General features: G+C 40.7%; 1 protein-coding gene across 1 annotated transcript in view; it reads right to left on the reverse strand.

Moving 5' to 3' along the window:
• The window catches only part of LOC111187425 (uncharacterized), a 33267-nt gene extending 19161 nt beyond the window's left edge, over positions 1-14106 (reverse strand). The window contains exons 1-2 of the mRNA XM_022599094.3: positions 13476-14106; positions 980-1163 (exon numbers count right to left, since the gene is read on the reverse strand). Of these exons, the coding sequence (XP_022454802.2) occupies positions 980-1163; positions 13476-13681 (390 nt within the window). The 5' untranslated portion in view covers positions 13682-14106. The remainder of the gene's footprint in view (positions 1-979; positions 1164-13475) is intronic.
• Positions 14107-24722: the final 10616 nt, after the last annotated feature.

Genomic DNA, 24722 nt, shown 5'->3' on the forward strand with positions numbered 1-24722 from the left:
CCCTCTAAATTGAGCTACATTTAATGTGGGGTCCAATCTGGCTTTGAAGAGCCCTTCTCTTCACATTACAGGAGGAGCAGTCAACCGTCCACGTGGTAACCAACACATCACGAACTAAAGAGTGTTTAGGAAGCACTTACTGTTTGCATGAGGATGATGGGGGCTGGCGAGATGGCCTGTTCAAGAAGTGCCTCTAAGAAATCTTTCCTGGTCTGACTCTGTCGCCCCCTGACTGCTCTGTTTATCCCCTTCAACAGAGCTGGTACCCAACCACTTCCAAGAGCCTGCCCTTCTTCCCCTCTCCTCCTCCCCTCAGCAGGTGCCAAAGCCCTCTGGCTGTGCCTCTCTCATCTCCCCATTTCAATCTTTCTTTAATGAGGATCTGTTAAATTACAACTACACCCCCTCCCAATAACAAAGTTTAAATGATGAACATTATTAATATATTAATATTTGATAATAGTTGAGGCATATAACATTGTAACAGGGAGCAATGTACCGAGCTAAAAGAGTTGTGACAGATGGTGGAATGTCAGGATGGAGAATGGGGAGTATTTGGAGGCTGAGGGGTTATCCTGGCCCCTGAGATCCTCCCAGGTGTAAGGCAATACAGCAAGTTAGCCAAATAGGCTGAGAGTTGCCCAGGTTTTGGTAGCTTCTCCCCAGGTAGCTCCTGGCCATGGGTAGGGTGGGAAATGCATCCCTTATCATTACGGTTTGGTGGCCAAGTGTGGGGATCAGGGGTTGCCTGTGGGTTTAAGAACAGAGACTCAGTACGTCTACCCAGCTCCCTATGGCAGCTTCCACAATGAGCATTTATTAAATTGGTAATGAACTCTGCGATCTTGGCATAAACTTGGGCAGGTTTCTCTCTCTGGGGTGGGCATCCCTTGTGGGAATGACATGCCCCGTCCATGCTTCCCAGCAATGAGCTCTCTGTCCAGACCAACGGGCCAGCCAGCTCTGACATCAGCCTCACCTTCGTGGTGTCTACCAGGATGTGCTGAGCTGTGGTCACTAGCTCCTCCTGGTGGCTCTGACATTCCGGCTGAAGATGGAGCTTCTGAGCTACCAGCGTGATATTCCTTGAAGACAGGATCAGAGACTCCGCCGCAACCCCCATTTCCTCCTGGAGCCACACTTCCTCAGAGTCTCCCGCCAGCCTGGACAGACATGTTCTTTGCTCAGCATTTACCAACACTCCATGAACGTAATGTTACAAAAAAGAAACATCCCGGTAAGGAAACTGTGACGCGTAGAAGTTACAGAGCACTATGAAGCCATTAAAGTGGTGACGTAGGTCTATATGTAAGGTGACAGAAGCCTCTCCAAGATGTGATATTGAGTGAATAAAACCAAACTACAGAATAGTGTGTATGGCAAGATTTAATTTGTTTTCAATTAAGTGTAGATCTACATCGAGAACCATTTATCGAGAAGGATAATCATCAAACTGTGGTTCTATCTTGGCGTCTTAAAATATGCTTTGTTCCTTTCTGAATTGCTCTCATTTTCTCTGCAGTGAACACATATAATTACTACAGGAAACAATAAGCCTCTTTTTGTAAGGAAGAACCATCTAGAATCTCATTGCCATCCATGTTATCAGGAGGAGATGTTTTGTGTAACAAAAATCCGTTTCCATGAACACAGATGTCCACAGCAGCTGTTTTTGTCCACGTGACTGCAAACACTTCTTTTTCACTCATAATCCCTAACCACACAAAACAAAACAAGAAAAGTCCCACCCCCCTCCCGCCTGATCATATAATGGTTATTCTTTGCAAATGAGGCTGAGCTCTGTGCCTTTGGACTTGCAGGCTGGGAGGACACAGGAGTGCCGGCTTGAGTGATCTCAGAGAAGCTCCTCTCAGGTTTTGGTCCCTTACCTAATGGCAGCTGATTTCAATGCCCCTCATTCTTTCCTGCCCCAAACAATCCAGCTACCCTCATATAAAATATCCCGAGTTCCCAGTGTGCGGAATCACACGAACCCAAAAAACCCAGCGCAGCAAAATGTCGAAAGGCTGGGGGAAAGGAGTATTGGGGAGGATATGTGACAGCTTTTGTCTTCCCTTACTTTACTTTGGACTCCTTGTGGAGAATTTGCACATCAGGCCGCTCAGCCCATAAATATGACTGTGCCACATCCTGGCAGCTGTTCAGTTGCAGAGCTGGGGCCCTCACACACTTGCTAACTTCCTGGGCTTTCTCATGGGAGAGAAACATAGCAGTCAAGAGTCAGGGTTGTATATGTGAAATGAGGTTGTGGAGTCCAGTCTTAAGGCAATTAATAGCTGTGTTCAAATATATGACCTTGAGTACCAGCTACTTCATACAGAATAGAAACTCTGCAGTGATCTGCCCAAATGAATCTTCCGATGACCTGCTGACCTTCCCAACTCTCCTCCCTCTTCCTGAGACCTTTGGAACATTTTTCAATCCTTCCTCCCCTCACTCTCTTCCCTACTTTTAGATTCGGCTGAGGTAGTTTAATGTTTTGAATTTGAAGCCTCAGTTAGAATTTCCCTTAGCATTTGCATCTCTCTGTCAAGAATTTTGATTCTTAACCATTCCAAGATGCGGTACTATTATCCTTTACAAATTTCTGTTCTTCTTCATCTTCCCTTATATTGAGGTCTTTGGTTTCTGTTTGTGGTGTTTATCAGTATTTTTCTGGGTTTTCTTTTTTTTTTGTGGTACGCGGGCCTCTCACTGCTGTGACCTCTCCCGTTGCAGAGCACAGGCTCCGGACGCGCAGGCTCAGCGGCCATGGCTCACAGGCCTAGCCGCTCCGCGGCATGTGGGATCCTCCTGGACCGGGGCACGAACCCATGTCCCCTGCATCGGCAGGCGGACTCTCAACCACTGCGCCACCAGGGAAGCCCTGGGTTTTCTTGATTTCTTGACTTGGGGTACATGGTGATATGGTCACTAAATCCTTGCTTATCTGCATTCATATACTTCCTGTTTCAAGTTAATGATGAGGTGTCTGGGTAGAGCGTTCTTAATGGCAGGCCTTTCCTCTTCACAGCCCATGGACTTGTTACCAGCATCTTCTGGCCTCCAGAGTTACAGGTGAGAAATATGAAGCCAGTCTATTTGATACCAGTCTAATTGACCTTGCTTTATAAGTAATTTGTTTTTCTTTTGTCTGGATGCACCAAGAGTTCAGGAATTATGCCAACATATGCTTTATATATATCTTTCCTCTGCGATCTCACCCAGAACCCAGGGAGCAGTTTTTCTGTACAGATATGGGTCATTAATTGGCTCAGAGAAATTTTCTTCTATTATTTGTTTAATTATTGCATCTCCTCGATCTCTTCATGTTTCTCCTTCTAGAAGCCCCATTATCTGAAAATTGGGTCTCCTGGATCTGTCCTTCAATTCTACCGTATTTTACATGTGTGATTTCTATATGCTTTTGCTCTTTGGCCGAACTATATTGATAGCTTGCTCTTTCAGATCAATAATTGAGTCATAATAGTAAATATTCTTGGGACTTCCCTGGTGGTCCAGTGGTAAAGAATCCGCCTTCCAATGCAAGGGACGTGGGTTTGATCCCTGGTCGGCGAACTAAGATCCCTCATGCCACGGGGCAACTGATCTCAAGTGCCGCAAACTACAGAGCCCACGCGACACAGCTAGAGAGAAGGCCACGTGCTACAACGAAGAGCCCACACGCTGCAACGAAAAATCCCGCATGCCTCAACGAAGATCCTGTGTGCCACAAGTAAGACCCGATGCAGCCAAAAATAATAAATAAATAAATAAATAAAATAGTAAGTATTCTCAAACTTTTGCTTCAAGCCATGAGAGTATCAGACCAACCTTCCCACCAAGAACACTGGTAAAAGATGGATGAAATATTTTTAAAAACCCAGATACTTTAAGGTGCTAGAGATCAACCAAGGCAGCCAAGATTTATTCCCAAGTAACGCAGGCCAAGAGGCACAAAAGCCATGTAAAAAGTAGCAGCCATGCCAAGACTTCAGTAGTCTCATGGTACTGAGAAAATAAAAATTAGAGTTTGGGTCTCATCAATGTGAAGGAAACCTGATGAGTATCCCAGGATTTCAGCTGAGACCGCAAAAGGCTACACCTTAGAAGGAAGAACTGGAAATAGACATCTCCTAACAGAGACTGAAACTAGTCTTGAAGCATCTTAAGGTTTTGATTGGAGAAGAGTGACCTCTCCCTACTTTAACTGCCCATCAGAATAAAATTAAATTCTCTCTGGAAGGAGACAGTACTACAATTTGCATACATTATGTATTGTATTCAGTTTTTTTTAAATTAGCCCACATGAAAAGATAAAGGTAGCATCTCAAATTATTTTGGTAAAGATAGACTTTATAATAAATAATGCTGGGGGAGTTCCCTGGTGGTCCAGTGGTTAGGATTCGGCACTTCCACTGCCGCGGCCCGGGTTCAATCCCTGGTCAGAGCACTGAGATCCCACAAGCTGCGTGACCAAAAAAAATAATAAATACATAAATAAATAGTGCTGGGACAACTGAGTAGACATCTGGAAAAATATAAAGTGAGATTCCTATCTTAAGCCATACACAAGACTGAACTCTGAGTAGATTAGGCAATCTGAATATAAAATCAAAACTATGCAAGTACTAGAAGAAAATGTGAGTGAATTCTTCTTTAATCTTGGTGTGAGAAAACCTTTGTAACTATGACTCAAAACCAAAAGGCAATAAAAGAATAGGTTGATAAATTTAACTACATAAAATTTTTAAATTTCCATGGCAAAAAAAAAAACACCTAAAATGTCAAAAGACATACAGTAAGCTGGGAAAAGATTTTTGCAATATATATGACAGACAAAGTTACTAACCTTAATGTATAATATATTCAATGTTTATAAACCTAATGATATAACTCTGCACCATACACTCTGCTTTTATCACTTAATAGTGTATGTGTTTTGGATTAATAACATAACCTAACATACACTACAAAGGGCTAATAACCTAATTATATTTCAATAGATCCAACATGTAATATATAATATATTTCAACCCAGAAATCTCACTACAAAGAATCGACCACCTCCAACAATATGAAAGTACATATGCACAAGGTTATTTACGGCAGCATTGTTTATAATTTCAAATATTGGAAACAACCTAAATGTGCATTCATACAACAGTGGTTGAGTAAATTATGGTGCATTCATACACACAATGGAGTTATTATACAACTCCATATAAAAAAGTAAGGAAAATTTCTATGAAATGATATGTGTGATCTCCATGATATAGTAAGTAAAATAATCAAAGTGCACAACAATATCTGTAACATACCCTTCATGTAAGAAAGAAGATATTAAAAAATACACGTGTCGAAATTAACCAGAATGTGGGGAAATCCCAAAATAAAATATGAAAAGTAACAAATGAACCTAACTAATCACTGAAGTTGTCAGAATTCTAAGATCGCCCGCAAGGCTCTCATCCCCTGGTGTACACACCCCGGGTAATGGCCTCCCCTTGAGTGTGGGTGGGACCTGTGAATAGGACGGGATGGCAGCCTGTGATTATGTTATCTTATAGGAAAAAGGGGTTTGTTGATGTAATTAAGGCCCCCAATCATTGGCTTGAGTTAATCAAAGGAGGATTATCTTGGGCTGGCTTGACCAAAGCAGATGAGCCCTTAAAAGGGTGAGTGGGTCCTTCTTGAAGAGACAGATTTGAAGGAGCAGAGACACTCTCCTGTTAGCCTTGAAGAAGCAAGTTGCCACATTGTGGAGAGGGCCAAATCTCAGGGCCTCAGTTCTCCAATCCCAGAGAACTGAATACTGCCAGCAATCAGTGAGCTTGGAAGGGGACCTGAGCCTCAGATGAGATTGGGGCCCACCTGACACCTGGGTCATCTGGCTCACGCAGCCAGATGAGACCCACAGCAGCAGACCAGCTACCCCAGGCCCAGACTCCTGACCCACAGACACTGTGAGATGATAAATGGGTGTTGTTTTCAGCAGCTAAACTGGTGGTAATTTGTAACGCAGCAGTACAAAACGAATATGATTTCAAATGAATAACAACGAAGGGGATGGGGAAGAAAAAAACTAACCTAATTAACTCTAGAGAACAATATTTTTCCAGGACAGGGTCAGGATAAAAACGGTAAGAACTACATAAAAATGCTTCCCTCTAGTAACCTGCTTCTCATATGGTTACAGGTTAAATTTGCAATTCCTTCACGTGTATAGGGCTGAAAATAAGTGGATATATCGTGGGTAATGAGAACCAGGATTCTCATTTGTTGGAAAAAGAAGCTGCAAAGAAGGAAAGGAGAAGATAAGAAAGAACCTTGTGGGGTTGGATTGGACTTGGAGATATGAATATGCGATTATATATATGCATTCGGAGACATAGAAATAAATAGTCAATGTATGTGTGCCCATGGATTAGGATACATACATATATTTCTTAGCTCTGTCTGCTGAGAGGCCCGAGGAGCAATGACACACCAGTAGTAATGAGTATATTTAAAGCCCAGATCTTGGTTTCTAAATGCTCTTATCCTTCAGTAAAGGAAACCAGGGTTCTTTGGAGGAAGAAGTTAATTCCAGGGCTCAGGCTGGAAAAATACAACATGAGTCTGAAAAATAAGTGGGTGCTTTAAAAAAATGGAGACATTTTCAAAAGGACACAGGAGCTGATTGGAAGGAACTCCCGATGACCGAAACTGGAATGAATTAAACAGTAAAATAATGACAGTATTGGATTATAAGCCATAGAACGAAATAAATAGCCAGTATAAATCATTGAATATATACATATAATTGAATAAATAAATGAGGGAGAAAGGATATTATTTCTGTACAGAAGAATTTCAGTTTATACACGTAGAAGAAATGAGAGAAATTTTAAAAATTATTAGGCAAACATCATAGTAACAATTCTTACAGGCAAGATACACTAATGGGTAAATGGATGAAAGTTTGAAGAGAAACAGAACAGTTACAGAAATTACTCCAAGACACTTATGAATTACAAAAGGAAAAATAGTGGAGAAATCTATCGGTTAGTTAGCAACTCAACTAAATGATAAAGTTTAAAATCACTAGTAATAAGATAGATCAACATCATGATAGGATGCATAAAGAAGGCCACATCACTTCTGTGATATTCTTGCCAAAAAATGCATAACCTCAATCTAATCTAATCATGACAAAACAATCTGACAAACCCAAATTAATAGATATGAAAGTACTAAATAACTGACTGCAAAATAACTGACCAAGACTTATCATAATATCAGGGTCATAGAAGACAAAGAATGAAGAACTGCCACAGATTGGAAAATCTTAAGGAGAGACCATTAAATGCAATGTGGGATGCTGAATTCGATCCTGGAACAGAAAAAGAACATTAGGAGGAAAACTGGCGAAGTTTGAATGAGGTCTACAGTATAGTTAATAGTATTGTATCAACGTTAATTTCCTGGTTTTGAAAATTGCACTATGGATATATAAGTTGTTAACATTAGGGAAAATGAGGTGATGTGTGTACCTGAACTCTATTATTTTTATTTATTTATTTATTTATTTTGCGGTACGCGGGCCTCTCACTGTTGTGGCATCTCCCGTTGCGGAGCACAGGCTCCGGACGCGCAGGCTCAGCGGCCATGGTTCAAGGGCCCAGCCACTCCGCGGCATGTGGGATCTTCCCGGACTGGGGCACGAACCCGTGTCCCCTGCATCGGCAGGCGGACTCTCAACCACTGCGCCACCAGGGAAACCCCTTTACATATTTTTGAAATAAGTTCTTTGTCAGATAGATGCTTTGTAAATATTTTCTCCCAGTCTCCGTCTTCTTTTCATTCTCTTAGTAGTAGCTTCTTTTCATTCTCTTCTTTTGAAGAGCAAAAGTTCTTTATTTTTTGAAAAAGTCTAATTTGTTCTTTTATGGATCATGCACTTGGCATTATGTCTAAGAAATCTGTTCTTAATCCAAGATCTCAAAGATTTTTTTTCCCTATGTTTCCTTCTAGAACTTTTATAGAGTTAGGATTTATATTTAGGTCTGTGATCCATTTTGAGTTACTTTTTGTATATAATCTAATATAGTATGTATCAAAGTTCATTTTTTGGTATATGAATATCCAATTATTCCAGCACTATTTGTTGAAAGACTAACCATCCTCCACCGATTTGCCTTTACACCTTTGTAAAAAATCAATACTAATTTATATTAGAGTCTAAAAAGTCAAGGATTCATGTTGTAATGAACTAATTCATGCATAGTGTAGAACATTAAAAGGATAATTTAAAAAGGCATAACTGCATAAAAGAAGAGACATCATACAGAATATTTATTGGACCACAGTATAATTATGCTAGAAATCAGAAAGGTAGCTAGAAAATCTCCAACTGTGTGGTCCAGGAGAGACTGAAGTTGGAAGTGGAGAGCAGAGAAGGTGTGTTAAACCGTCTTCCCCAGGGCTGCTGTGATGCTCATGCTGACTGTGCAGTCACAGCCCCAAAGGCACGATTCACCCAGACTCTGAAGTGAGTGGTACCCTGTGGGGTTGTGCAACCCACGGACCCTTCCCTGTTTACCAACCAGTATGATCATATATATGTATGGTAAACACATATACATATATACAGGCATATCCATGGATAGATATGCTTTATATGAATTTTTAAAATGAAAATGGAGAGATAGGGAAGAAAAAAGGATGGGAAGAGGGAGTGGGAAGGAGAGAGAGAAAGCAAAAATATCTGGAATCAACATATACCAAATGTTCACAGTGGTTACCTATGGGCTGTAGACTTATGGGTAATTCTTTTCTTCCTCATCTCATTCATATTTTCTAAATATTCATCGTATGATACATTTTTAAGCAAAAGGGAACATATGCTCTGTTGGCCTCTTCTTGTGGGGTCTTCCCTGTAGCCCCGTCCTGATGCCAATGCTGGTCTGCTGATGTGGCAAGTTCCTTCTGGCCTCCTGAGAGCTTACACAGCAGAGAGAAACACCGGAACTTGCCAGCCAGAGAGAAACACTTAGCACGTTGTGTACAGATTGCCTCCATTTGCCCTCTCCTGAGAACTGCTGGAGGAGCTGTCCTGAAAGCCAAGGGAACCAAACCCAAGTCAGAATATGAATTATTTGCAGTGTTGCTCGGATTTGATGGGCTGGACCGTATCCCACGGTCGTGAGCACAGATAATTCCCTTTATAAATAATTTGCTTGCCCGGAACAGACGATACAGCAAAGGCATTTATAATGAAGCAGACAAAAAGGATATTTAACTTCTCCCAAAGTTTTGTGTGCCCTTTTTTGTGTGTGATTACAAAATGCATTGCATTAAAAACTTAGAATGTACAAAAGAGCATTAAATGAGTATAAAATCACTCTATTCTCAAACTCCTAAGTAAATTATTGTAAAAATTTTGGCAAGTTTCTTTCCATGATTTTTTTTCCTTTCACATCACTGGGGTCACACCATGTACAGTGCCTCTGGCTGCATATCTTGTGTGTGTGTGTGTATTAAAATACACATAACATAAAACTTACCATCGTACCCATTTTTAAGCGCACAGCTATTGTGGCAGTAAGTACATTCACATTGTTGTGCAACTATCACCACCATCCATCTCCAGAACTTTTTTCAACATCTCAAATTGAAATTCTTTCTTTTTTTTAAGATTTAATTTTATTTATTTTTGGCTGCATTGGGTCTTTGTTGCTGTGCGCGGGTTTTCTCTAGTTGCGGCGAGCGGGGGCTACTCTTCATTGTGAGTGGGCTTCTCATTGTGGTGGCTTCTCTTGTTGCGAAGCACGAGGTCTAGGCACGTGGGCTTCAGTAGTTGCAGCACATGGGTTCAGCAGTTGTGGCTCGCGGGCTCTAGAGTGCAGGCTCAGTAGTTGTGGCGCACGGGCTTAGTTGCTCTGTGGCATGTGGGATCTTCCCGGACCAGGGCTCGAACCCGTGTCCCCTGCATTGGCAGGCAGATTCTTATCCATTGCACCACCAGGGAAGTCCCTCAAATTGAAATTCCATACCCATTAAATGATAACTTCCCATCTTCCCCCTTCCTGAGCCCACCCCTCACCACCCCTGGCAACCACCATTCTACTTTCTGTCTCTATGAATTTGACTACTGTAGGAACCTCACATAAGTGGAATCACAAAGTATTTGTCTTTTAGTGCCTGGTTTATTTTGCTTAACACTAAGTCCTCAAGGTTCATCCATGATGTAGCATGTGTCAGAATTTCCTTCCTTTTTAAGACTAATACTCCCCTGTATGTGTACACCACATTTTGTTTATGCATTCATCTGTCTAGTGACACTTGGGTTGTGTCCACCTTTGATTATTGAAAATAATACTGCTGTGAACACGAGTATACAAATAACTGTTAGAATTCCTGCTTTCAGTTCTTTTTAATATAGAACCAGGCGTAGAATTGCTGTATCATATGGTAATTCCATTTTTGGTTTTTTGAGGACTCATGTACAGTTTTGAATCCTCTCTGCTTCTAATTCACTTAACTTTTGAGCATGAGGTGTTTTGTTTTTTTTTTTAATGTTTGGCTGCATTGGGTCCTCATTGCTGTGCGTGGTCTTTTTCCCTGGTTGTGGAGAGCGGGGGCTACTCTTTGTTACAGTGTGCGGGCTTCTCATTGCGGTGGCTTCTCTTGTTGCAGAGCACAGACTCTAGGCGCGCAGGCTTCAGTAGTTGCAGCACGCAGGCTCAGTAGTTGTGGCTCGCGGGCTCTAGAGCACAGGCTCAGTAGTTGTGGCACACTGGCTTAGTTGCTCCGCGGCATGTGGGATCTTCCCGGGCCAGGGATTGAACCCGTGTCCCCTGCATTGGCAGGCGGATTCTTAACCACTGTGCCACCAGGGAAGCCCCCATGAGTATCTTTTTAACAATGTTTATGTAGCTCTTAATAATTTCAAACTTCCAAAAATTTTTGCGAAAATAATACAACAAACTCCAATATATCCTTTAGTGAGATTCACCAACTGTTCTCATTTTGCCACATTTCCTTTATCATTCTCTCTTTCTCTTTTTGTGTATGTATGTGTGTGTGTGTGTATAGAAAGTTCCAGATACGATGCTTCTTTACCCTGAAATGATCTAGTGTGGATTCCCTAAGAACAAGTACATTCACTTTCGTAACCGCAAAACAATTATCAGAAATTAATCAGAAAATTAAACATTGGTACAACGCCATTACATAATCCAAAATCCATATTCTAAGTTTGCTAATTGCTCCCAATCTGAGGACATGTATGAAATTTAATCGTCGAGTCCTGTGGTGGGCAGTTCTAAAGATGCTCCCACCCCAACGGTCCCATCCCCTGGTAAGTCAATCAAGTGTTAATCGGGTACTGCTGGGAAGGGACTTTGCAGGTGCAATTAAGTTGACCTTAAAATAGGGAACTTATCCTGAACTATCCAGGTGGGTCGAAGTAATCACATGAGCCCTTAAAAGCAGAAGAATAAGGCAGAAGGGGAAGTCAGGGAGGTCTGAAGCGTGGGCAACCTTGACCCGCCATTGCTGGAGGGGCCACAGGAATGCAGCCAGCCTTGAAGAGCAAAGATGAGCCTCTGGCTGAGAGCCAGCAAGAGACTGGGCTCCTTAGTCCCATGACCACAAGTGACAGCCTGAATGAGCCTGGAAACGAATTCTTCCCAGAGCCTCTACAGAAGAGCCCGGCCCACGGACACCTCGATTTTGGCCTGTGAGACCCAAAACGGAGGATCCAGCCAAGCCCACCAACTTCAAAACTCTGAGGTATGAAATCTGTGTTGCGTTAGGTCCCTAAGTTTGTGATAACTTGTTACAGCAGCAAAAAAAACCTAATACACGTCCCCTCAGTCTCCCTTAATCTGCAGCAGTTCCTGAGACTTCGTCTTGACCCCTGACACTTTATGGAAAATACAAGCCATTTATTTGTAGAAGGTCTCTGAATTTGGATTTTTCTGATATATATATAAGTGTGTATATATATATATATATATATATATATATATATATACTTGGCCACGTGCATGGTCACCTGACCAGGGACTGAACTCAGGTCACAGCAGTGAAAGTGCTGAATTCTAACCGCTAGACCACCAGGGAACTCCCTGATATTTTACTAATAGATTCAGGTTCTACATCTTGGCAATTGATTCCACAGAAGTGGTGCTGTGTCCTTCTCAATGGCCCACATCAGTGGGCATGTGGTGTTGTTTTTGTCCCAATAACAGTAATGTTAACCTTGATCACTAGGGTAAAGTGATATCTGCCAGGCTTCTCCTCTGTAAAGCTACTATTTCCCCTTTGTAAATAATAAATACTCTGCCGGAAGATAACTAGAGACAATACAAATACCCTGCTCCTCATTAAACTTTTGCCCACCAATTTTAGCATCCACTGATGGCCCTTGCCTGGAACAGCTATTATTATGATAGGTGCCTTCTCTGTTCATATGAATTCTAGCTCTATATTAGCTTAAACATTTTGTTTGATAGCCCGCTTCCCCATGTAAAAAAATACTACAAGTATTTCCCCTAATTAATAAATGTTAATTGACATTTTAAGCATCTACTTTGTTTTATTGTTTCACCATAAGGTTATATCACGGTTTACCAAACTAGGTCATTTAGCTTGTTTCTCCTTTTTCACAATTTTAAATAATGACACAACAGATGTCCTTGTAAATACATCGTAGCTCATATTTGTGACTATGTCCTCTGGGTAAATTAGTAAGATTGGAATTTATGAGTCAACAGGTACATATTTCTAAAGTCTTGGATCTATTTTATCAAATTACCCTCTAAAACACCAATTTCCATTTCTCTCATGAGTATATGAGACGACGCATGTCTGCCACCACAGTATTATCATTATTCTTTAATAGTTGCTGATATGCTGGGCCAGAAAAATAGTATCTTACCATTTTAATTTTCATTTCTTTGTTTGCTAAATGTTTGGTAAAAGAATTATTGAGGATTAGTAAGATTGAATATATATTCCAGATTTTAAAATTCACTTTTATTTCTTTTTCACTGAAATAGCTGTACTTTCCTTACTTTCCTATTTATGTATTTGGCTTTTCCTTGTTGATATCGTTGTATGTTTCCTTTCTGTTTGATCCACTGCTCCTGAGAGCAAGGACTGTGAATGTCTTATTCATGCTATATTTCAGCACTTAGAATAGTGCCTGACACTTTAGTAGGTGGTCGATAAATACATGTTGGATGAAAACATGTATTCTTAGTGGAAAACTCAGTCAGCTAATTCTGAAATGTTTGCCTTTTGAAATTACATCCCGACTAATAAATAACAATATATTAAGTAGCTTTGCTTTATGTTTTATCAATTTACTTGTCACACCTGACTTCTTTCCAAAAGTATGTAAGGAGACTATAATAAGGCTCTATTTATACTCTTCTTCTGCAAACTTGTCAGAGTAAAGCGCTTGAGTTGTTTAAAATTATTACCTTTGGGCAATTTGCACAAACTGTTCACTGGCTTGAGCCAATTCCTCCGCCATCTTCTCCAAAGAGGCAAATACTTCATTGTCCATGTCTTTCCTCTCCACTGAGATGATCAGATGGCAAAGCTGAATAGTCATTGGTGAGATGATTCTCTCAATGGCCTTGTTCTGTATCATGGAGCCAATGTCATCCAAGAGGAAAGACTCCATCTGTGGACAGAAGTATGACGTGGCTGATATGAAAAGGGGAAGGCTCAGACTTGCCCTTCTAGTTAAGACATAATAGATTACAACAGGTCAAAGTGGCTGCTATAACATTAAGAAGAGTCAGATAAATTATAAAAATTATACTCCAAATACATCAGAGAGCTGTGGCAGCAAGGATTATGAGACAGATTAAAATTCTAGGAATGGGGGCTTCCTTGGTGGCGCGGTGGTTGAGAGTCCGCCTGCCGATACAGAGGACACCAGGTCGTGTCCTGGTCCGGGAAGATCCCACATGCCGCGGAGCGGCTGGGCCCGTGAGCCATGGCCGCTGAGCCTGCGCGTCCGGAGCCTGTGCCCCGCAACGGGAGAGGCCACGACAGTGAGAAGCCCACGAACCGCAAAAAAAAAAAAAAAAAATTCCAGGAATGAGAGAATCTTTCAGAGATGAGTTAGTGTAGAGGACTATTTTCTTAGGGAAATTTGTTATTCTGGGCACAGGCTGAGGAACAGGGCCTGGACAATTCAGAAGCCCAGTGCTGGGGGAAACAGATAAAAAGAAAACTGAGAAACATTACGTAGTCCAACTGCTGAAAATTAAACACAAAGAGAAAAAAATTGTGAGCATCCAGAGAAAAAGGCACTCTATCTCTAAAGGAACAGTATTAAATTTGACAGGTGACTTCTCTATAGAAACAAAGGAGTACAGAAGATAATGGAATGGCATCTCTAAAGCGATAAAAGAAAATCATTGCTAACCTAGAATCGTATACCCAGTGAAGTATGCTTTTAAAAAAATGAATGTGCTGGGGTGACAGAACAGTCCTAAATCTTGGTTGTTGTGATTATGTAAATGTGTACATTTGTCAAAAGTTGCAGAATTGTACACTAAAAGAGGATAAATTTTACTGTATGTAAACTGTGGTTTTTTTTTATGAAAAAAAATAAGGAAACAAAGGCATCTTCAGACGAACGAAAACCAAGGGGATTTGTTGCCAGCGGGAACTGCACTGAAGGAAAAGAAAGGAGTTTATCAGGCAGGAGGAAGATGATCCAAAGAGGGAAACAAATGCAGAAGAAAAAGAACGGCAGAAGGGTAACATATGATATTGCTTATACAAAACAATAATCGTATATAATGGTATATTTTATAGAGTTTAAAATATATGTAGATCTAAAATGCATGACATGAGGTGGATGGACCTAGAGACTGTCATGCAGGGTGAAGTAAGTCAGAAAGAGAAAAACAAATACTGTATGCTAACTCATATAAATGGAATCTAAAAAAAAATGGTTCTGAAGAACCTAGGGGCAGGACAGGAATAAAGACGCAGATGTAGAGAATGGACTTGAGGACACAGGGAGGGGGAAGCTGGGACGAAGTGAGAGAGTGGCATGGACATATATACACTACCAAATGTAAAATAGACAGCTAGTGGGAAGCAGCTGCATGGCACAGGGAGATCAGCTCGGCGCTTTGTGACCACGTAGAGGGGTGGGATAAGGAGGGTGGGAGGGAGGGAGACGCAAGAGGGAAGGGATATGGGGATGTAGGTATATGTATAGCTGATTCACTTTGTTATACAGCAGAAACTAACACACCATTGTAAAGCAATTATACTCTAATAAAGGTGTTAAAAAAAATAAAATGCATGACAGGGAATTCCCTTGTGGTCCAGTGACTCGGTGCTCTCACTGCCGAGGGCCTGGGTTCGATCCCTGGTCAGGGAACACAGATCCCTCAAGCCGTGAGGCATGGCCAAAAACAAAAAAAGAGATAAAATGCATGACAATCATAACTCAGAGAGCAGGACGGGGTAAATGTTGTCAGAGTGTTCTAGGGTTGCAGCATCATTAAGAAATTAGTAAAAATAAGGACACATGATCTCTAGGTTAACCACTAAAAAAGTGAAGGAATGTGTAATTAAAAAGTTATTACATGGAAATAACAGAAAAATTACAATTTTGATTGATTTTTAAAGTCAAGAAAAGGAGGAAAATGGGCATAAAACAGATGCCAAATAGAAAAGTCATCCCAGTAAGAGAGTATATATATATATTTGTGTGTATATTGTGTGTATATATATATATATATATATATATATACACACACACAAATACATCTAATTACATTAAATGTAAACAGATTGGATTCATCAAGTAAAAGACTAAAATTGTCAGTCTAGATAAAACAAATTCATTCTAATTATAATACAGTAATCCTGCTTACAGGAGACATAGTTAAGGGCACAGAGAGAGATTGAAAGTAAAATAAAGAAGCATACCATGGAAATGTTACCTAAAAGAAAGCTGTTTTGCTATAATTAATGTCATACAGAGTAGACCGAAGACAAGAAATATTACTGGAGATGAAGAGGGTTACTTCATAGACATGACAAATCTCCCATGCAGTAGAATTCCAAATAATTTCTATAGCAACTCCACCCTCAAGGAGGGGGAGAATAACTCCCCAGTCCTTAAGTGTGGGCTGTGCATAACAACTTCCTTCCAAAGAGAACTGTAAGGAATGGGTATGGGGGAGAGTAACTTTACAGTAGAGAAACCTGACGACGCTATCTCAGCCAGGCAATCCAGGTCAGCATCAACAGTGATGAATCTAAATAGTATTCCTCAAAGCTGTTTAGATCAAGGTGATCAAAAACAGGGAAAACCTTTGGAACTGTCATGGCCAGGAGGAATCTAAGGACACATGACAACTAAATTTAATGTGGCATCCTGAATGGAATCTTGCAAAAGAAAAAGGATGCTAGGTAAAAACTAAGGAAATCCGAATAAGGAATTAACTTTATATAATAATTGTGGGGACTTCCCTGGTGGTGCAGTGGTCAAGAATGCGCCTGCCAATGCAGGGGACACGGGTTCGAGCCCTGGTCCGGGGAGATCCCACATGCGGCGGAGCAACTAAGCCCGTGTGCCACAACTGCTGAGCTTGCACTCTAGAGCCTGCAAGCCACAGCTACGGAGCCCGTGTGCCACAACTACTGAAGCCCATGGGCCTAGAGCCTGTGCTCCGCAACAAGGAAGCCACTGCAATGAGAAGCCCGCGCATGGCAACGAAGAGTAGCCCCCGCCCGCCACAACTAGAGAAAGCACGTGTGCAGCAACGAAGACCCGATGCAGCCATAAATAAATAAATAATAAAAATTTAATAATTGTGTATCAATATTAGTTCATTAATTAAAACAAATATACCATATTAATATAAGATGTTGACAATAGGGGAAATTGGGTTCAGGGAGCTCATACTACTTTCTTAATTCTTCTATAAATCCAAAACTGTTTAAGAAAATTAAGGAAAATTAAGTCTAATTTTTTAAAAATAAATTATCACAATATATTTAATCAATAAATTAAATATGATAACATTAAATCAATAAATAGTAAAAAGGCTATTCCTAATCTTTAAAAAGATTTCCAAGTAAAATGCTTAAACATGATAAAGATTATTTACCAAGAGAAAGCTTTAGACTAAAGAGTAAAAGGCAGAGCCAATTCCATCAAAATCAGTTTCAAACTACTTATGCATCTATCACTATGATTCAACATTTCCCAAAGTTCTATTTAATGCAATTAAACCAAAAAAATCAAATTAAGTTAAAATTAAATTTTAAAATAGGCAAAATCATCCATGATATTTTAGGAAAGAAAATCTTTAAAAAGAAAATTTGGTTTAAATGGTTGCATATGTTTTCTGTATTAACAAAAATTGGAAATGGAAGAACATCTCATTGTAGTAGTAACAATATCCAACATGAAGTAAATTTAACATGAAAGGCATGATTTAACTTAAATAAAATCTTCTAGAGGACATAAAAACGGAATCAATTTTGAGATATATCACGTCTGGATAGGAAGACTTAGTATCATAGAAATAAGAATCCTCCCGACATTAATATGTATGGACATTACTGCCATTCGATCACAATGAGTTTAGAGCTAGCTAAAAATAGTCATATGGGGCTTCCCTGGTGGCGCAGTGGTTGAGAGTCCGCCTGCCGATGCAGGGGACACGGGTTCGTGCCTCGGTCCGAGAAGATCCCACATGCCGCGGAGCGGCTGGGCCCGTGAGCCATGGCCGCTGAGCCTGCGCGTCCGGAGCCTGTGCTCCGCAACGGGAGAGGCCACAGCAGTGAGAGGCCCGCATACCGCAAAAAAATTAAAAAATAATAAAAATAGTCATATGGAACAACAATAATGACAGAAAAGCTCATATGGAAAAATAAGTGCTTGAGAATAACCAAGAAGCTAAGGCAAAGATTAAGAGGGAATTGCCTTTAAAACCATTGTGTGGTGGAGACGGCTACTTACCCCCCCCCCCATATTGGTTATCTATATCTGTGTAAGTACAACCTTCTGTAATACCTCAAGAAAATCAAAGGAGTTTTGTTCAGTCATACAAAGGTCCCTTTAAAGAGATTTGGGTGCTCCTCTCAGATCCTCTCAATCAAACAATAAGGGGAGATTAAGAGCAGTGTTTCTCAGCCTCCACGCAGGAGCTCAAGGCAGTGAAGGGTTTATCTCAAAGATTTGTAGTGTGTTTCATCTAACGGAGTTAATCCCAAGGAGACACACACACACAAAGAAAACCCACAAGTTTTTTGAGAAATCTGTGTCAGCCAAGCAGGCATGCTCCCACAGGGGTGGGGTGTGGAGGGATACAGGAAGAGTCCCTCTAAAGTTAAGGTAGTGGTGCCCACTCGGACACTGTCACCAGCAGTGCAGCTGGTGCTGTGAGTATGAGCTGCCAATTCCCCTCTCCCGGGAACTGCTCTGAGCCTACAGAGCTGCTTTCCCTGGGGAGTAATTCCTTCCCCCTGGGCAGAGCGGACTGTAGCCAATGGCTGAATGATATGGAGTGTAAATGGTCAGGCCCCCTTGCCTTTAGAGGAGGCAGATCTAGGATGCAGTTCGTGCTCCATGGTCATATCCTGTGGGTCAGACCAGGTTAGACTTGATCCTGAGACCAGGTCCTTTCTCCTTCCCCTCCCCTGTCCTCCCTTCAGGCTTTTCCTGAAGGGCACTCCTTCAGTACATCCTGTGCCCCCAAACCACTATCTCAGTCTCTGCTTCTGGGGAAGCCGGGCTAAGTCTCTTCCCCTGGCTGCATGTATTGATTCAGGGAGGGCAAGTGATCTCAGCCTGTCCAATTAAAGCTGACCCCCCAAACCCGTTGAGAGCCAGACTATGCGCCTGGAGCTGCTGGCAGCCGTCTTGCCCCGCGACGGTGTGGCGGGTGGTGTCTGCTCTTGGAGGGAGACAGCAAGGGTAGCCAAGGGATGGAGCAAGTAGGACCAAGTCCTGAAGACATTGCTTACGCCCTTGGATTCAGGTAAACAGTTGTCTTCCAGCACACACTATTTTTGTGTCGCTTAAACCATTTGGTCACATTTGGGAGACTCAGCTGACGTACCTGGGAACCTCCCAGAGGAATGAGGCCCCTCCCTCTGCATAGCTACAGGTGGTCAACACCACCTGTAGTGCTTATAGAGTAGCAGGGAGGAGCTACAGAATCCTGGCCCACTGTCTCAGTTATCAAAAAATTTAAAAATTTTTAAAAAGGTTGTTTTTATTTAGTATTTTTTTATTTTATAAAAATCTTCTCTCTTTTTTTTTTTTTTTTTGGTATGCGGGCCTCTCACTGTCGTAGCCTCTCCCGTTGCGGAGCACAGGCTCCGGACGCGCAGGCTCAGCGGCCATGGCTCACGGGCCCAGCCTCTCTGCGGCATGTGGGATCTTCCCGGACTGGGGCACGAACCCGTGTGCCCTGCATCGGCAGGCGGACTCTCAACCACTGCGCCACCAGGGAAGCCCTTCTTTCTCATTTTTAAATGGATACCCACACAATGTTTCTAGTGTGAACTCTGTTCATGAAAGATTTTAACACACCAAAATGTATTATAAAATAAGTTATTCCTGGGACTTCCCTGGTGGCGCAGTGATTAAGAATCCGCTTGACAATGCAGGGAGCACGGGTTTGAGCCTGGTCTGGAAGATCCCATATGCCACAGAGCAGCTAAGCCTGAGTGCCACCACTACTGAGCCCACACGCTGCAACTACTGAAGCCCTCACGCTCTAGGGCCCGCGTGCTGCAACTACTGAGCCTGCATGCTGCAACTACTGAAGCTCGTGTGCCTAGAGCCCGTGCTCTGCAACAAGAGAAGCCACTGCAATGAGAAGCCCAAGCACCGCAGCAAAGAGTAGCCCCCGCTCGCTGCAACTAGAGAAGAGCCCATGCGCAGCAACGAAGACCCAATGCAGCCAAAACAACAACAACAACCAAACAAACAGAAAAACAAAAACCATAAAATAAGTTATTCCAGATAAGAAAGAGTTTAACACATAAGAAAAAGGAAAACATGGTTATTCCTGCTTCTGAGTATGCCTAGGGATCAGCCAGCATCATCTTATGCCAAGAGCATGAGTTGTAAAAACCCTATGATCCATCTTTGATTGACAATCATGAGAGCATAGCCACCCATAGAGAACCAACAAGGGGGAGAACATGGACATTTTTGCTTACCTTGATGGGAAGATGCTTTCCACTTTCTAAGCCAAAGAGCAGAATACTGGATTCACTCTAAATGTAAAATATCCAGTTTTTTAAAACCAGCAACAGTAATCTATTTACATCCATACTACTGTTCAAAACTGTGGCATCTCCCACCATCTGTTAGCTGACTCTGCTACTTACGTCACAGACAGTATTGCTAACAAGCAAACATCATAATTTATGCATGGAGCTATTCAAAGTCTGCTGCGTCTGCGGGATTGAATGTCCTGCTTATTCACAGGAATAGGAACCAGATTACAGTCCGAGAAAGAATCTAAATGTTTTAATCAATTCAGTCATAAAAATAAGACTCGACTATCGGTCTTCAAAAAGTTTTGTTGTGGGCAACTGAAAGGAAATTAGGCATCTGAAAGCCAGACGATGAATCACTAAGCAGTTTAATTAACTTGGCTTCTTTCTAGTTTCCTCATGTGTAGATTTTCACAAGAATCTGGTTTGTGAGTGAATATTCAGGCTGCTGTTTGCGGGAACAATAAAAGAAATGGGGTCTTAAACTGGAGGGAAAATAGAATTAAACATGTATTTAAGGTTTGTACTGTGTCCCGGGTGTTTCCTATATGTCATCTCACTTACTTCCTAGAACAACTTAATTAGGTAAGTATTATGAACTTCTCTTTACAAGTGAGGAAACCAAAGGCTGGGGCAGGTGAATGGTGCCAAACCTTTGAGAATTATTTCCTATTCAAATTATTACTCATTCCTAGATTTACAATAAGTTCCTAAAGACTATATGACGTTTGAGTTGTGCCTGATCAGGAAAACAGAAAGCACTTTAGGTACTAAAACCAGAGGGAATTTGATTCAAAGAAGGATAATGATTTCAGGCAGGACTTCTGAGTATGGTTGAGTGAGGAGACTGTCAAACGCTCTTCCCTAAAAACAACTATAAAGATGGATAAAATTGCCCCCAAACAATCATTTCAGCACTCTGGAAATTGACCATAGGCATTCAACAATCTGAGAAGTGTTTATGCTTTAGCAAATGCTGGACTTGGTGGAAATCTGTGGCGTTCTAGTCTGTGTCTGATCCTGTCTATCCCTTCAATGTGGAGTACTGTCAGGGAGGAAGGACTGTGAGAACCAGCAACTTTGCTCTTGCCATCAAAGGGGGCTCACTCCATTTGGAGCAGTGGATGATGCCCACACTCAGGGTCCTTGTCAGTGAAAGTGATTTCCCAGAGGCAGGAGAGCTGGGGAGGGCCAAGCCCTGGTCTGGGAAGATCCCACATGCCGCGGAGCAACATGTGGCCCGTGAGCCACAACTACTGAGCCTGCGCATCTGGAGCCTGTGCTCCACAACAAGAGAGGCCGCAATAGTGAGAGGCCCGCACACCGCGATGAAGAGGGGCCCCCGCTTGCCACAACTAGAGAAAGCCCTCGCACAGAAATGAAGACCCAACACAGCCCTAAATAAATAAATTAATTAAGAAAAAAAATGAGTAAATCCTATTAAAAAAAAGGAGAAAATAAAAAACAAATAGAAAAATGACAAATATATAACAATCAATATCAATAATTATATTAAATCTGAATTATCTGAACACCCTAATCAAAAGGCAGAAATTGAAAGACTGCATAAAAAAGCAAAGTCCAATCCTGTCTACAAGAGACACAACGCTGATTCAAAAACAGAAATAAATGGAAAGTAAAATTTTGGGAAAAGATACTCTTTGCAAATAGTAACGAAAAGAGAGCTAGAGTGCTGTATGGGGTTGAACAGCATTCCCCCCAAATTTCATGTCTACTCAGAATCTGTGAATATGACCTCATTTGGAAATAGAGTCTTTGAAGATGTAATCAAGATAAGACAAGGTCATACTGAATTAAGGTGAGCTCTAATCCAATGATTGATGTACTGATAAGAAAATAGAAATTTGGACACAAACACACAGAGAGAACGCCATGTGATGATGGAGACAGAGATCAGAGAGATGCATCTACAAGCCAAGGAACCTCAAATATTACTGGCAATTACCAAATACCAGGAACAGGCAGGGAAACATTCTTCCCTTGAGAATCCTAGAGCCTTGAAAGAAAACATGACCCTGACAACACCTTGATTTCAGAGTTCTAGCCTCCAGAGCTGTGACAGAATCAATTTCTGTTGTTTTAAGCTACCCAGTTTAGATAACATCAGAGACAAAATGGGACATTTCATAATGATAAAAAGGGTCAATCTGTCAGAAAGGTGTAACAATTAAAATGTAAATGCACTTACAATAGAACTCCAAGATACATGAAGCTAGAGAATTCCCTGGTGGTCCAGTGGTCAGCACTAGGTGCTTCCACTGCTGGGACCCAGGTTCAATCCCTGGTCAGTGAAAAAGTACATGAAGCTAAAACTGACAGATTTGAAAGGAGAAATATACAACTCAACATATACAGTTGTAGATTTCAAGACCCTATTTTAAATATTTAATAGAACAACTAGTCAGAAAATGAGCAAAACATGAGCAGTACTATCAACAAATGCACCCTAACTAGTATATACAGAATACACTACCCAATGACTGGAGAATACACATTCTTTTCAAGAACACATGGAACATTTCCAGGAAAAACGACATGCTATGCCATAAAAGTATAAAAGTCTCAATAAATAAAAAGGATTGAAATCATGCAAAGTACGATCTCTGACCACAGTAGATTTAAATTTGAAAACAACATCAGAAAGAAATTTGGGGAATTCTTGAATATATGAAAATTAAAACACATTGATAAATAGTCGATAGGTCAAAGAAGAAGTCACAAGAGAACTTAGAAAAAAATTTTAGTTAAATGAACCTGAAAGCACAATGGATCAAAATGTGTGGGATGCAGATAAAACAGTACTTAGTGGGAAATTTATAGCTTTAAATGTCTAAAGTAGAAAAAGGGAAAAAAGTGTTTGGTAATTGCAATCATTGTTGCTTTTGTTGTGGTCATCCATTTACAATGCTTGGTGTCAGTTTATTTATCTCTTGTAAAAATAAAATACAGTGTGTGTGTGTGAGTTGTGAAAAAAAAATCTGAAAGCCTGTCTATGTGTTTTGATCATTTTAAAAATTGGTTTATTGTTCTTTAAAAAATTGACCCATAAGAGCTCTTTATATATTAAAGAAATTAGCCCTTTGCTTATTGTATGGGCTACAAACATTCCCCCCAACTTTGTCTTTCACCTTTAAAATGTTTAACTATTTTCCACAATTAAAAAGATGCTTTTAGTTTAAAAAAAAAGAAAAAGGGAAAAAAATCTTAAATCAATCATCTAAGCTTCCACATTTAAAAAGTTAAAAAAGAAGAGCAAACTTAATCCAAAGTAAGGAAAAGAAATAAAAAAGATTAGAGCAAAAATCAGTGCAATAGAAAGCAGGAAAATGATAGAGAAAAATCAATAAAACTATAAATTAGTTCTTTGCAAAGATCAACAAAATTAGCAAACCTTTACCTAGACTGCCCAAGAAAAAAAAGAGAGAAGTCAAATTAGGCACAAAATAGGATGCATCACTATTGACTCTATTGAAATTAAAAGGAATGTAAGGGAGTATTACAAACATATTCATGATAAAACATTGGATAACTTTCATAATGGAAAAATTCCTAAAAAGATACAAATTGCCAAACTGACTCCTTAGAGATACCCAAAGTCAGGTGGGAGGGGGATAAAGTGGGTAGAGGAAGATGTAGCCTTTGGCCTTTCCTTTGGTCAATAGAGATGGGACTATTTCCTTCCATACTAGATCTGTTTCAAAACTGATTTCATCTAAGAAGTTTTCCCTGATTATTTCCCCCTCTCGCAAATGCTTCTTGTATTCCTATCTCCTTAGCACCTCTAGTTATTTAGGTCTATAAATTATCTTAAATTTATTACGATTTTCATTTGTGATTTTTCTATAATGGTTTCCTTTGTGCATGCTTAATCTCACCAACTAAATTGTAAATTGCTTGGGTTCTGAGATTGCGTTCCTTTTTGCTACTGTTGCCCTAACGCAGGTTAAAAGTGGGAGTGGTTAAGAGCAAAGTCAGGAGACATGGGGACCAATGCCCAAGCAAGTTACTTAATCTCTTGGGGCCTCATTTTCTCTTTTGTAACATGGGTAGGACATTCATAAACCTACCTCATGGGACTACAGTAAGGATTAATTGAAAAAATATTTATAAAATGCCTAGCAAGTACCTAGCATATATAATCTGCTGAATAATAACAATAATAGCGTTGTAATTGCTAGTAGGAGTATTAAACAAAAGTGGACAATTTTAAGACTCCACTTACTCACCATGTCCTCTTAAGGTTTGGCATAGCAGAAAGGATATGGGATTTGGCATCTAAGGGCCTTCATTAAATTTTTAGATTTGTCAAGATCTAAGAAACCTCACTTTACCTTTCAGTTTCTACGTCTGTAAAATGGAAATGCTATCTGCTCTAGAATCTTTTTTGTGAAGATCTAATGAAAAATTTGCAAATAAACTGTATG

This window comes from Delphinapterus leucas, chromosome 13 (assembly GCF_059928025.1).
Source record: "Delphinapterus leucas isolate spDelLeu-1000000601 "Yukka" chromosome 13, BTC_Dleu_Yukka2, whole genome shotgun sequence".
In the NCBI taxonomy this organism is placed as follows: Eukaryota; Metazoa; Chordata; class Mammalia; order Artiodactyla; family Monodontidae; genus Delphinapterus; species Delphinapterus leucas.